The 14,280-nt window shown below is 54.0% G+C and overlaps 4 protein-coding genes across 6 annotated transcripts; 2 read left to right on the forward strand and 2 right to left on the reverse strand.

Annotated features, from left to right (window-relative positions):
- Positions 1-98: 98 nt before the first annotated feature.
- PV07_08143 (dihydrolipoyl dehydrogenase) lies at positions 99-2,317 on the forward strand. The gene is made up of 3 exons (XM_016395278.1): positions 99-484; positions 549-1,031; positions 1,084-2,317. The coding sequence occupies exons 1-3, from the start codon at positions 257-259 to the stop codon at positions 1,921-1,923; spliced, it is 1,551 nt and encodes a 516-aa protein (XP_016248697.1). The 5' UTR covers positions 99-256; the 3' UTR covers positions 1,924-2,317.
- Positions 2,318-2,426: 109 nt separating this feature from the next.
- PV07_08144 lies at positions 2,427-3,950 on the reverse strand. 3 transcript variants are annotated; one of them, XM_016395281.1, is made up of 4 exons: positions 3,659-3,950; positions 3,322-3,588; positions 3,083-3,266; positions 2,427-2,921 (listed from the first exon to the last, which is right to left on the reverse strand). In XM_016395281.1, exons 1-4 carry the CDS (start codon positions 3,698-3,700, stop codon positions 2,917-2,919), a joined length of 498 nt encoding a protein of 165 aa, XP_016248700.1. In that variant the 5' UTR covers positions 3,701-3,950; the 3' UTR covers positions 2,427-2,916. The 3 variants fall into 3 exon arrangements, with proteins under 3 accessions (XP_016248700.1, XP_016248699.1, XP_016248698.1); XM_016395280.1 differs by having other exon boundaries at positions 2,981-3,266; XM_016395279.1 differs by having other exon boundaries at positions 2,427-3,266.
- A 641-nt stretch (positions 3,951-4,591) lies between these two features.
- On the reverse strand, positions 4,592-6,167 carry PV07_08145 (uncharacterized protein). The gene is made up of 2 exons (XM_016395282.1): positions 5,583-6,167; positions 4,592-5,526 (listed from the first exon to the last, which is right to left on the reverse strand). The coding sequence occupies exons 1-2, from the start codon at positions 5,995-5,997 to the stop codon at positions 4,886-4,888; spliced, it is 1,056 nt and encodes a 351-aa protein (XP_016248701.1). The 5' UTR covers positions 5,998-6,167; the 3' UTR covers positions 4,592-4,885.
- A 5,292-nt stretch (positions 6,168-11,459) lies between these two features.
- On the forward strand, positions 11,460-14,270 carry PV07_08146 (uncharacterized protein). Its single transcript, XM_016395283.1, has 3 exons — positions 11,460-11,670; positions 11,854-12,127; positions 12,233-14,270. Exons 1-3 carry the CDS (start codon positions 11,526-11,528, stop codon positions 13,701-13,703), a joined length of 1,890 nt encoding a protein of 629 aa, XP_016248702.1. The 5' UTR covers positions 11,460-11,525; the 3' UTR covers positions 13,704-14,270.
- The last annotated feature ends 10 nt before the right edge of the window (positions 14,271-14,280 follow it).

The following is a 14,280-nucleotide window of genomic DNA, read 5'->3' on the forward strand; positions in this document are numbered from 1 at the left end:
ATATGCAGGACGAGGCTGAATCGGCCAGCCTTCCCAAAATTCGCTCAAATGCACTAAACTCGATTGGATCCTCAGACTGGAGCTCCAACTCCGGGAAACACTGCGTCTCCCCGTCAAGCGGCGTTCTGCTCGCTACAATTTCTCAGCACTTTGCCTTGCCCCAGCTATTTGGTGACTGGATTTCCTTTGCGACTCTTGGTCGCTTCCCTTCATTGTCCTCTCAGCTCCTTCTCCCTCAACTTGGTTGGTTTTCAAGATGCTCAAGACATTGGTACCAAGGACGGGCCGGTCGCTCCTCTCAACGAAAGCTCCGCATCTAGGGCCAGCAAACCTCCGAACCGCCCCCAGCTTCCAGATCGTCTCCCAGAACCAGCAAAGAAGGAGGGGATATGCTTCGGAGTCGTCAGAATACGACATTGTGTTCGTCGGTGGCGGTGTCGCGGGCTATGTTGGTGCAATAAAAGCTGGCCAGTCAGGCCTGAAGGTGCGCATATTCTGCTCCAGGGCAAAACGGACTACTCGGACCCAGATTCTGACTCCCTTGCTAGACAGCATGTATCGAGAAGAGAGGGAGACTTGGGGGCACATGTCTGAACGTCGGCTGCATTCCCTCAAAATCACTCCTCAATAATTCACACCTATACCACCAAATACTCCACGACACCAAAAAGCGAGGGATTGACGTCAATGATGTCCAGCTCAACCTTACCCAAATGATGAAGGCCAAGGATGATTCTGTCCTTGGTCTGACAAAGGGTGTCGAATTCCTCTTCAAGAAGAACAACGTCGACTACATCAAGGGCACAGGATCCTTTGCGGACGAACACACGATCAAAGTCAACCTGCTCGAGGGCGGTGAGACCGAGGTCAAGGGCAAGAATATCGTTATTGCTACCGGTAGCGAATCAACACCATTTCCCGGTCTGACGATCGATGAAAAGAAAGTCATCACCAGCACAGGTGCTATTGCTCTGGAAGAAGTGCCCAAGAAGATGGTGGTGATTGGCGGTGGTATTATTGGCTTGGAAATGGTATTTCAAGCTCCCCCTCATATTTTCGATGTCTTTTCTAATGCGTTACTAGGCCTCAGTATGGTCTCGCCTCGGCTCCGAAGTCACCGTCGTCGAATTCCTTGGCCAAATCGGCGGCCCCGGCATGGATGCGGAAGTTGCCAAACAAGCGCAAAAGATCCTTAGCAAGCAAGGTATCAAATTCAAGGTTAATACAAAAGTTACTCAGGGCGACGCCAGCGGCGAGGGTGTCAAAATTGCCGTCGAAGCTGCAAAAGGTGGCAAGAACGAATCTCTAGATGCTGATGTTGTGCTCGTGGCTATCGGGCGTCGACCTTACACCGAAGGCTTGGGTATTGAAAACATTGGTATCGAAATGGATGAGCGCAAACGGATAGTCATCGACCAAGAATACCGAACCAAGATTCCGCACATCCGATGCATTGGCGACGTCACCTTCGGACCCATGCTCGCGCACAAAGCCGAAGAAGAAGGGGTTGCCTGCGTCGAGTACATCACCAAGGGCTATGGACATGTCAACTACGGTGCCATCCCATCTGTCATGTACACGCACCCTGAAGTTGCGTGGGTCGGCCAGAACGAAGGCGAGCTGAAAGCCGCGGGTGTCAAATACAAAGTGGGCACTTTCCCCTTCACCGCCAACTCGCGTGCCAAAACCAACCTGGACACCGAAGGGTTTGTGAAGTTCCTCAGCGACGCGGAAACAGATAGGATCTTGGGCATCCACATCATTGGGCCGAACGCCGGGGAGATGATCGCGGAGGGCACATTAGCGCTTGAATATGGCGCGAGCAGTGAGGATGTGGCGAGGACATGCCACGCTCACCCAACCCTTGCTGAGGCATTCAAGGAGGCGGCCATGGCCACATATAGCCAGGCCATCCATTTCTAAGCCTCCGGTCAAGGGCACGAGGAGATGTGTGTGTGTTGTGGCCGAGACGTTGGGGCATTATCAAATCTGTGATCGTTGAAGAGAGCGTGTCTGGGACAAGCAGGGAATTTGGGCAGCAAACAAGCATTGTACTTAAACCTAGGCATGTAAAAAACCACTCGGAGTCCCTCCTGATGGGACTCACTCCAGCTGTTAGCCTCCCCTTTGGAAAAGCCCCTGTTTGGCGGCTCTGCACCGGGCTCTTCGGGTTGGATTCATACATATAATAATACCGAGTAGCTACCTGGTACTCAGCCATATGAACAGGGAGGAGGGTGGAGCTACTCAGCGCGGATAAGTCTCGCCGAGTGACGTCGCTGTTTGTCAATGAGAGTCCTATGTGTCTAAGTACCAGGGCTGGATCAGAATAACCTGCTCACCTAATACTCCGATTTCGCAGGAGCTCCTCGAGTGTTTATTGTTGTCGAAAAACCTTCACAGCAATGTCTCGGAAGAGTGAGTATTGGTCTGATTTTTGCATTTCTCTTTCATTACTGCTACCTAAAAACTACTTCTGGAGGTAGTATCTTGCCCCGTCACAGATAAGTCATGCAGCGCCCAATAAACCATGTGCTGTATCATACACATTAAGAGCAGTTCGACCTGTGAGGATCATCTGCATTACCCAGATCTTGCACACATTCAATTCATAGCAAGCATTCCATGTCCCGCATTGTCTTTGGTTTTTTGGCCTTTTCTTATCTTCATGATTGGTATGTTGTATGTCGATGCGGCGTGCAGGCTGCCAGGCATGCAAATGTAGTTGTTCTAGAGAGAGTGACAGAGGGTGATTTCCAACGCCGGTGAAGGACGGATCAGAAGCGGCGAATCGTAATACGCCGGGTATTTTTGTCTTCCAGATTAGACCAGCTTAGCTGTAGACTGGTATGCCGCAAATTGATCGTCATTGGAGTTATCGCAAAGCATGGATCGCGAGACGTATCGTGGGAACATTTAGACTTTGCAGAACGTTAGCCGTCAATTTCCCAAGAGCGGCGGGGAATGTCTCCAAGCATACGTGACGCAGAGTCGGAGAAGCAGGATTGAGCCTCTTTTCATTGTCCGTTTCCCAAAGATTCTGCTTCACATGTTTACACCTGAGACATTGCTGGGCGCGCACCTCTAGAGCGGACAGGGCCTCTCAGGTTGACACCTCCGCTGCGAGCATCAAGGATGGAGAAGAATAAGCTAGCCATCCAGGTTGCCCATGCGAACCACAGGAAGGCGGTAGCTGCCTGCTCCTCTCGGCATCGGCCTTCCCTGTCGTGGGCGCCGTTCGTGAGGTGATTGTGGAGGGTATACGTCTGTCACAAGTTGTGAGCCAATGTTTAGGGGGGAGGACACATAAGGGGGCCTTACATTGTTACTGCAGGAATGCACCTTGAGTTCGGCAGCCATGGCGACGGCGGCGCAGAAAAGGAAAATGCAGTTGAGAAGGTCGACAATAACGGGGAAGATGGGATGGCCCATAAACGAGTCGTTGAAGGCGACAGCTACCAGGTAGAATAGCGAGAGCATGCCAAAGGCCGCCACGAACATATCGTAGTTGATCAATGAGGGGTTGCCGGCGAAGGCCATGGCAATGACGTTGCCGATGAGGCCCATGATGATGACTATGAAGACGAACTGCGCAAAGGTGTCTGGTCAGATGCTGCAGACCGGAGACTCAGGTGTGAGCAATTCCCCAGGAGCTTACCTCGACCGCCCGAAGAATGAGGTTGATTGTTCTAGACACCATCTTGACGGCTTGATTGAGACCTGGGGGAAGTGATACAGCTGTTTTGGATGTGGTGGGAGGTGGTACTGTAACTCGAGTACTTGTGGAAAGGTGCAGGAATGAGCAGATAGGTGAGAAGCTGTGAGAGAAAAGGTGTGATGGAGGAAGAGTTGTGTGTAAGTAGCTGTCGGTCAAGGTGGAGAGCAACGGAACGGAGTGGAAGGTGGAATGATGTACTGGCAGTTCGAGCTACTTTTGCTGAGTGACGGAGCTTCCTGTGAGAAGCAGATGCCGGGGCAAAGAAGGAGGGGGAACCTGGGCGTCTACCTACCTAAGCTTGCTCTGGTGGGCTGTGACGCGGCGAACACTGGGTGACCCTGGGTGACGCCGGGTATGCCAACGACGTCACTGGCTGAATGGGGCACCAAAGGGCCCCGGGAGTGACGCCAACTGCAAAAAGCTTAGCAGCCAGGGGCCACCTGGGGCAGTTGGTCCGGGCTCATTAGGCTCGATTTTCCAGGCAGCTCGGCGGTAGCCTTGCCTGTTTGTGGTGATTCATGACTAGTACAGGCGCCCACAGCGCGCCCACAGCGACCGAGCATCCAGGAACCACACCCACCCGGGACCTTCGGTAACGCTGGCATCTCAATCAGGCGCCCATAAACAGCATGGTGTCACTATGGCGACCCTCTCGTCTCTTCTCATCAGAGCCAATGGGGCAGAAGGTTCATCCTGTCAGGTTCCGCCCTCGCGATGAGCTCACAACGAATTGATCTCAGCTTGTTTCGGATGTGCTTGGCCGTCAGAGCAGCCTTGGTGAACTGGGTTGCAGGTTTCATCCTCAGCTCTCTGCCCTGGCAACGCGAGCAGTGGCTCTGAGTGATTCTTGCGGGAGACGAATCACGTGAAACGCGCGCCTCCGGAAGAACCGGCGAACTGGCTTCCCTAGCCAGCAATCTTGCTACGTACCCGTACCGCAGGGAAGCAACATGTGCTGACTCCCGACCTCCTCCACCGTCGACCCAGAAACAGCTCGAAACAGGATGGAAAGCCTTGCTGACTGTTGCCCATCTGCCAACCAATCCAACCTCAATCCTTCCATGTGATTCAAGGCCCAACCGCTATTCGATCTATCAAGGACAGCTTTTACGAATCAAGCATCACCGACATTGGGAGTTCATAACAACCTTCCCACATTACACTAATCTAGAGCTTTTCAAACGTCGGCGTCCTTTTCTGGAGGCCGCTGAGCATGGCTCTCTGAACATCGGTGCTTTGCACCATACCCGCATTCCAGACCGCAGTATAGTTGAGATTGTCTTCGACGGTCCTCCCCCACGCTGCATCGAGGATGTTCTTCGTGCCTTGGACGGCAACAGGGCTCTTGGTCGACAGGTATTTGGCGTATTTGACGCCTTCCTGAACGAGCTCAGCCTTGCTCCCGTTTACCACTTGGCTCACAAAGTTGTTCTTGAGCGCTTCCTCGGCGGAAAATGGTCGTGCACTGAGGCAGACGTCTTTAACCCAACTGGTCACACCCCCCACGACCTTGGGCAGTCGGCTTAGAGTCCCCACGTCGGCCGCCAACCCAATGTCAACCTCCTTGACGCAGAATTTGGTGTCGCTGGTGCAAAAGCGCAAATCGCACGCTGATGACAGGTCAATCCCGAGTCCGTAAGTGTAGCCGTGAAGTAGCGCAATGATGGGCTTCTCGCAACGCGCGACAGCCGAAATGACTTCCTGTAGCTCGAGTATATGCCTCCGGATGACGGTCGCCTTCCGCGAGGGATCCGAGAAAGTTGATGAGAGAGGGTTGTCAGCTTTCGCCGCTTGCTCGACATCCAGGCCTGAAGCACATCTTAGCCCCCCTTGTCCTCTGCTCTTGAAGGTATCTGTCACCCACCTGCAGTAAATGCTCGGTCTCCAGCGCCCGAAAGCAAGATACACCGGACTTCGGGGTCGTGGGACAGCTGTTCGATGATGGCCTTCAATTCAAACCACATGGGCGCGAAGAAGGCGTTGAGCTTTTCTGGACGGTTGATCTCGACGTGCACCACATATTCGGCCGGAACCGTGACATTGTAAAACTTGAAGTTCGAAAAGTTTCTCAGCGCCATGATGCTGGGTTTGGACTGTGAGATAGATGACCTTCTTTCTGATTGTCCCTCCTGCGGGTGTAACTGGGTCTTTTGGGTGGCTCTGGAGAATGAGGGAAGGAGAGAAATGAGCGCTGGCCAGGTTATTAAATACAAGCCAATGTGTCTGGCTCCTTGGTGCTTGCCACAAGTCTCCTCTCTTCTGTAGCCTTTCTCACTCATCCCTCGCTCAGCAGCCAGATTGCCTCGGCTCAGATGTTGGTTGCTTGGGAGGCTGTCACGTGAATGGCCGAGGTCTTTCTCCTTCTCGATCGTCGGTCATCAAACTACCAATTCGGTCTCCGCCTTGTTTTCACGTCGACTTCATGTTCCATCAACATGACCATCCAAACACCTGCACTTGGGCTGCGCTGGGGCGTGCAAGAGCGTGTCAGAGCTCAAACCCCTCTCCAGAGACTTGGCAGGTAGCTGGCTCGTACCATGTTTGGTCCCCCTGTCGGCCTTCCCACTCTTTCGTGGGTAACTCATGGGCCTAGACCAACGCCGACGACATGCTGGTGGCTGAAGCTCTCTCCTTCTCCGATACTTTTGTCATACCTATTGACCACGGAAGCCTTTCAGGTCGAACCACCATGAGCTCTAACAGACCCGCGTTCATGCCGATGCACATCGGCTCATAACACCTCCACTCCTCCTTCAGCTACACCATGGGTGTGGTCAGCCGTTGTATCATGATTGCATTCAGCGAACATCGAACGACGATGACTCTCATCATCCTCATGGCAGCTTGTGGATCAGGAGACAGAAGGAGTTCCAGCTCCTAAGGTCAGTTGCTCACGTGGCGTCTGACGGGGCAATTTCCTTCGACCCAGATGTCGAGGGCATCGCCAGTTAGGGTGTAGGGCCATTGCTTGCACTACAATGTGTCGCCTTTTCTTGCACATGGTCCTTTTGCATCTCTCGTTTACGAGCAGGCTCAAATCGGGTGGAGTCACTCCGTCATTCGAGCCAGACCGCCCACTTCACTTTCCAAAACTGACCTTGCTCAATCCTACTTTCTCGACCCCTTCTGCTCGGATTGTCTCGTTTGTTGGCAACGATCTTCATGTTCCGACTACAGAAGTCTCGTGCGCAAAACAACCACTATCTACCCCTCAGTAAAGAGAGGATGCGGCCGCTTTCCCACGCAGCGCAATGCTGGGATGACACAGGCAATATCCACGGCTTGATGGGCAGGGAGGGACCAGTGTTTCCGACCAATTGCCACAAACTTCTCAGCAGGGAGTGGATGCATCTAAATGCCCTACAAATTCCATTGCGGCGTTGTTTGATTTCCTGCTTGGGCAGCAAACCCATTTTGCCCCTGTTTATCTTCCGCTCCTCTTCATGGCCAGCACCTTGCCTTGGCCCGCTGACCGACTTTGCTATAGGTAGGGAGTAGTACTTCAAAGCTTACCGTTGAATCATACTCTGCTCTGCAAGAGCCATGCGCGCAAGTACTGTCGTCACTCACCGTGGGCCAACAACTTGACATGGGATACGCTATTGATAGCGAAAAGTGGCCCAATCGGCTTCTTTCCCAATCAACATCATCGGCCAGCTCCTTCGAGCTGTACCCCTACCACATCAACCCGCTAAGATTCACACAGATACATCCTCTTCAATCTGCAACTGCACAAGATGGTGTTGAGCGCCATGCACGAGGCTCGATACAGCTGGGCTAGTGGGCAAGTCGAAGTTCGAACGTAACACGAACGAGTCTTGCTTAGCGAGACCACCCCAATCCTGTTCTCGAAGGTCGCCGATCTCACCCCTCAACCACCTCAAGTGACCTTTTCGTACTGCTACACGAAGCCAGTCATACTACTTCAGGAATGTACCAATCTTCTTGCCAGCTACTCCAAAGAGACCACTTCCTGTGCCACCTCGAAATCACCGTTCAATGGCAGGACTTCGTTCGAGCTGTTGTGACGGGTCCAATAACTCTCAGCAAGCCAAGTCTTTGCTTTCCCACCATTTCGTCGACCTGCCGCTGCTCTACAGTGAGCTATGGACACCTTTTCACGTCCGCGAGCATCCTGATGCGCTCCCGGTCCAGGCGTGGTCTTGTCTTTGCCAGGGCACGTGGGATTTGATGGCATCCCGTCATGTTGTTCCTCTGTCTAAGCATGTACCTTTGGCACTGACGTCTGAGTCTGGCACATTCCCTCCAGGAACTGTGCTGATCTCTGGCTTCACCAGCGACTTCCAACCGGGTTACCTTGCGTTGCAACGTCACGCTGGTGAGACCTGTTTGCTTTGAAACGTGCCTCAATTTGGCAACCATGAAGTCACCATTCTAACTGGGTTCGTCTCATCCGACCGGCTGCCGTTTTGTACAGTATACCGGTTCCGGTGTTACGGGATGGATGTGGCACTGCCCGTTCTCCGGTCCTGAGGCGGACACCTGATCAAGCGGAAGATGGGAGGCAGACTCTCCCCGACGTCCTGTCGCAGTCGCACAGAAGATATGAACACACCAACGTGTTTCTCCTATCTGCATTTGGCACGGTGTTGAATCTGCCGAAAAGTGTCAGATGCAAGGCTCAGGATTGCATATAAAACCGGACCTGCCCTACCTCAACCCATCTTGCTCGACTTCTTCTGGTCCTTTTCAAAACGTCCAACATTGTCAATCACTGCCAGCCTGCATACGCAAACCTCACCTTGCTTAGGTCTTTACGCTATTTCGACCCATCTCTCTACCAACGGAGCATCTCATCGATCTCATGATGTGCGATCACCCAAAAGTCTGGAGCACCTGCCGTGCTTGCGCAGGACATCCTCCACGGTATGCTCTAGCTATATCCACACGAGCTTCCATTCCCAATCCATTTCGATTTGAATGTGTCATGTCAAGGAACTGACATTCACCATAGCGGAGCCCAATGCAAGACTTGCAACGGACATGGCCACGTCCAAGCCCCCTGTCCCAGATGCTCGTCTTCTGGTCGCAAGCTTGAAGACGAGTCTGCACGCTCTAGGGGCCCTAGCAGACAAAATGTTGTTCATGGTCGGGATGACGGTCAAAAAGTGTCGAGAAGTTGATTTCTGAGGGACTTTGAAGTGTCCCGCACTAGAATCAGATCTTTCTCCCAAGTGATCTGAGATCGCTTAAGATATCTCGTGCGCGGGATAAAGTTACGACTGCAATTCAATCGCATCCCTTTGGACCATGCCAAAGCCGCTTTCCGCCTTCACTACTCTCTCTTGCTTTGGGGAGCTCAGTATCCCGACATAATCACGGCGAGTAAAAATGTTAAGTTTCTGGGCTGGAGCACCAAGCAGAACGCGAAATTAGCCGCCGACTCGCGCACGAACCCCTGCCGCATCTTTGCCTCTGCTGTCCTCTTCCGCCTGCAAAGTACATGTCGTTGACGCATCGCAACCTGCGAATCATGGTCGCCGGGGAACTCTCATCTGGCATAGGTGGGGCTGGGAATACATCCTGCTGGCCCTTTTTGGTAGTTCTGTGTAACGTCTCCTGTGCTGAGACTCGTCGGTTCTACATTTGACAGAAGATACAACTGATGCTGTGCTGTTACCTCGAACCTTATGAGGGTCGGAAGACATGTTACTGGAACGGCTCTGTGAGCTGGCAAGGAGTGATGTGGCTGTTTTGTGGTTGTCGTGCGACTGTGGTGGTTTCTAGCGACGATCAATGCCTGGCGAACCTGTCACTCGACCATGCGATTGGCAGAAGATTCGATTGGCAGTGCCTGTTTCATCCGCTCACAGCCCGCTATAAATGGGCATTGTTACAGCTGACAAGGCTGACCTGGCTGCGCGTGTGCCTTACTTTCGCCTTTTCCAAATACCACGAAGCTGCCTCCAATTCCAGAGAGTGAAACAAGATCGACCGGCTGGTCGTCAAGAGAGTCTTCCGAATGGAGGATGCGAGAGATTTGGCCGAGAGGCACAGCAATAGACGCCTTGGAAGCAAGTGGTACAGATCAGATCTGTCAGTCGGTCTCCCCAAGCAGCATTCCTTTGCTTGCAACGTCATAAGGGAAGTGTCTGCGCAGGCACACACTGTCGGAGACACCGAGAGCTTCATGCCTGCTGTCACAAGCATGACGTTGGCGAGACAGCCTTTGTTGCCATGGCAGCATCCCAGCGGCATTGTTGCCCTATCGTGGGACACCACAAGGCCGGACCGAACGAACCAGCACCAACTATACTCGTCGACACGCAAGGACTTACTAAACAAGGCAGTCCCTTACCAGCCGGTCAGGCTGCGCGAAAGTCCCGAAGCTCGTGATCTCCACGTTATCGGCAGACGGGCAGCCTGACTCGCACGCTTCGCTTCCTTGCAGCTCACTTTTGCAGGAAACGAAGCGCGTTCCTGAAACGGACCCCTTCAGCTGACCTGGTGTAACGGAGCTCGGCCTTGCTGAGATTGAACATGTCTCGCGCTTTCGAAATATAAGTAGGTCAGTACGCATATCTGTCATCAATAACTGTATCATCTACATGATTTTCAAGTATTTGCAGAGCAAGGCATTCCAACCCCGAGATTGCGTCCGCTGCAGTATCGCTCTTTGGGGCGAGACAACGATGACGTGGCGTATCTGTACACCATCTTCATTCACTATTTCATTTTCTGTGCTGTGACATAGAAGGACACTCTGCGGGCAGTCAAGGAGTTGTGATCTCCCGTTGCGGTTCGAGCACCATTTCTCCGCCAACGACCTTAACTTCCACTTCTGCGGTTTTGTCAAACTCGGGGAAGCGGAAAGATCAGCCAGCAAGCCCAAGCCAGCATTTGCATTAAGAACGCTGTGGCATATTCGATGCAGACCGACTGTATGTTCCAGCTACGATCGCCGAGGAAGAGCAGGATCGGCCCAAACAAACTTGATCTCTCTCGAACCCGGGATATTATTTCCCAAGCAGGAGACCAATACTCGCTTTCTGCGATACTTCGATATTGCGACGTTTTCATGAGGTCGAGCAGGAGGAGGTGGAAGCGGGTTGTCATGGAAATATGTTTCACGGTTCGCCAATGTAACTTCCGACTGTCTTGGGAAAGGCCCGATGGCTGCAGAGCATATCGCTGGACTTGAAACTCCATCCACGATTTCTCGGTCTTTTGGGTATGGGCGTCCCACAGACGTTAGGACTGTCTCTGTTAGGAGTCTAGCGAACAAGAAAGCCCTTCTGTCGAAGTTTCGGCGGCTGCTTGTGAGACTGTTCTCTTGCCTATGGCCAGTCTCTCGACGGTTCAATTGCCATCTACAGAACTGAGGTAAGAGCACATATTCGGAGGCGTCGTGCCTGTCTCTATATATACATGCCGATTGTGAGTGGTTGTGTGTTGGCAGTCACTCCAAAGTTGTATACGGGGCTTGTCGTTCGACATGCAAGGCTACGATTTCCCTTGAGCCCCTGAATCTAGCCCCAGCTGTAACCGAGCAATCAACGCTGGCACTCATTGCGCCATGAGTGGAGTCGGAGCTTCCCCCGTCTGAGATATACTCATTGGTGGTGGACACCCATGTCTATACAGCCGATATCGGTAGGCGCAATAGGCGGTGTCGGCCAAGATGCCGTCGAGACCGCCCCAACCATCGAGGGCGCCCTCAAAGCTGCTTACGCAACTCCATTCTTCCATCCTCTCACTCTTGTCTCGCGATCCCTCCGCTCGAGGCTGGTGTGACAGTGAGTGCGTGGTGTTTGTATACACCCGAGCAAGCCAAGGCCCCGAGGTCATGTCTGTCATCCTCCGGCCCTTGAAATGGTTCTATCATGAATTCGGCATCGTGGCTATCCATGAGACTGGGAGAAATGCGTGGCTCATTATCCTGGCACGCTCGTGCCGGATGTTTGCTTATGGGACCAATTCGTTGATACTCGGTGAGTCCTCGAACATGGCTCGTGCTTCGGCTTGCGATTTGTGTGTACATGCACAATTCTTCCCCCCCTACGTTCACAGGTAAGGTTCGAGGGTACCGTGTTGCATATATATCCAAGTCGAGGCAGAGTCATAACTCCTGTTTCGCCCATTGGTTCCGTGTTTTCTCACGGGGGTTTCCACAGCCATCTTCTTCTCGGCCCTGAACTATTCCGACCACCAGATCGGCATCTTCATGACCCTCACCCTACTCGGCGATGTCTTCCTTGGTACCTTCTTGACGCTGATTGCCGACCGGGTGGGTCGCCGGCGCATTTTGATGGCCGGGTCAGTCCTCATGATCCTGAGCGGGTTCGTGTTTGCGGTGTTTGAGAATTTCTGGATCTTGCTGGGCGCGGCTATCCTGGGGGTGATCAGTGTCACGGGAGGAGACTTTGGTCCATTCAGGAGTGTGGAGGAGTAAGTTGATGTCTCTTCCGTCTGGTAACCCAGAGTGGCCGTCCTCTATGGCAATGATATTGGAGGGAATGACAGTTGGATACTAACCCGCCTCCGTCTCGCCAGGTCGGTTCTATCACAGCTTACAACACCTTCCAACCGAGCGGACGTTTTGGCTTGGTACGTCACGACATCAACACTCGGGTCGAGTATCGGCAGCGAAGCTTCGGGGAGGATCGTCCACTTCCTCCAAAAGCGCCCAGGATGGACAGAGGTTGACGCCTACCACGCCCTGTTTTGGATGTACTCGGCCATGGGCATCGTCAACGTTTTGTTTGTCTTCCTGTTGACAGAGGCCTGCGAGTTGAGGCCGGATAGCAAAGGGCACGAGGTGTACGCCAGCTTACCACAAGACGACAGGGACGAAGACGGCGAGGAGGACGTCGAGCACCTGAGGGCAAATGGCACCGCCGCGAACGATATCGAAGCAACGGCACCGACGACCCCGACAACGCCAGCACCCCTACCTCACTCGCACTCGCACTCGCATCACCACCACCACCACCCGTCCGCGCCCCCCGCACGATGGACATCACGGACCAAATCCTGGCTCGCGAGCGCGTTCGCGCAGATCTCCAAGCCGACGCGGACGATCATGTACAAGCTGTGGTTCCTGCTGGCGATCGACTCGCTGGCGGACGGGATGGTGCCGTACTCGCTGACCAACTACTACATGGACATCAAGTTCCACCCGTCCAAGTCGACGCTGGGCGACGTGACGTCGGTGTCGTACTTCCTGGGGGCGATCGGGGCGGTGTTCGCGGGCCCGCTGGCGCGCAAGATCGGGCTGATCAACACGATGGTGTTCACGCACGTGCCCTCGTCGGCGGCGGTGCTGGTCTTCCCCTGGCCGCCGCGCCTGTGGATGACGGCGGGCCTGCTGCTGCTGCGCACGGGGCTGAACAACATGGACCAGGCGCCGCGCTCGGCCTTCATCGCCGCCGTCGTCCGCCCCGCCGAGCGCACCGCCGTCATGGGCATCACCAGCATGCTGCGCAACCTGGCCGCCATGACCGGGCCCAGCGTCACGGGCGTCCTCGCCGAGGGGGACCGCTTCGGCGTCGCCTTCGTCGCCGCCGGGGTCTGTCGGCTGGCCTACGACTTTGGGCTGTACGCCCTGTTCGTCAACGTCAAATTGGAAGGGTATGAGAAGGGGAGGAGGAAGTCCGGCCCGCAGGCCGATGGGGACGAGGAGGTGGCGGAGAGAGATCGAGCCCGAGGGCTGGCCAACGGGATGCTGTCCTTGGGCCATCACCGTCACGGGGGACACGACGAGGTCGTCGAGCTAGCGAGTCTAGCGGATAGTATGAGTACCCACGATGACGATGAGGACGACGATGAGATGGGCAAACACATGGACGCCGACCCCATCTCCCAGAGCCACGCGGACGCCAAAGAAGCGGACGCGACGATAACGACCCGGGCGCCAGCATCGAACAACAATCCTCGCGCCCTCCAAGTCCCCCTCCCTGCCTCGGACGCCGCGCTGGACCGCGTGCGCAGCCGGAGTCCGCACCGGTCGACGGCGCTCGACTAGTTGGTCCTCTACACACAGACACACTCACACTCACACACACCCCCACCGACCCACAGTATCGGTATATCAAAGGACAGGCAGGCAGGCAGGTAGGTAGGTAGTACCTCGTTCCGTCCATCCTATCGACGATATCCATATCCCTCAGGATGTCTTATGTGGATGTTTCGAGGGTCGTTCGTTGGATATGCATCTCTCGTCTACCCTACCGGATGTTTCGCGATGTCATATCATATCATATCATATCATATCATGCCACGCCACGCCACGCCACGCCACGCCACGCCATGCCTTTTAACGGAACGAAAACGGGACGGCAAATGGGAAATGGGAAATGGGAAATGGGAATGGGATATGGGAGTAGGATGATGGCAACGGCAACGGCAAGGGTAAAGGCAACGGCGATGAATGAATTCAAGGGAGGAAAGGCGCCTCGGGAAAAGACTGGAAAATTCTGATCCGAAATGTCGATGATGATGACGGTCATGATGATGATGATATCCCGTTCGCAATACAGACAAGCGCACATGCAGATATATACCTATGTAGGTACATATGCCCTGACCTGACCTACGTTGGC

This window comes from Cladophialophora immunda, assembly GCF_000835495.1.
Source record: "Cladophialophora immunda strain CBS 83496 unplaced genomic scaffold supercont1.4, whole genome shotgun sequence".
NCBI lineage: Eukaryota > Fungi > Ascomycota > Eurotiomycetes > Chaetothyriales > Herpotrichiellaceae > Cladophialophora > Cladophialophora immunda.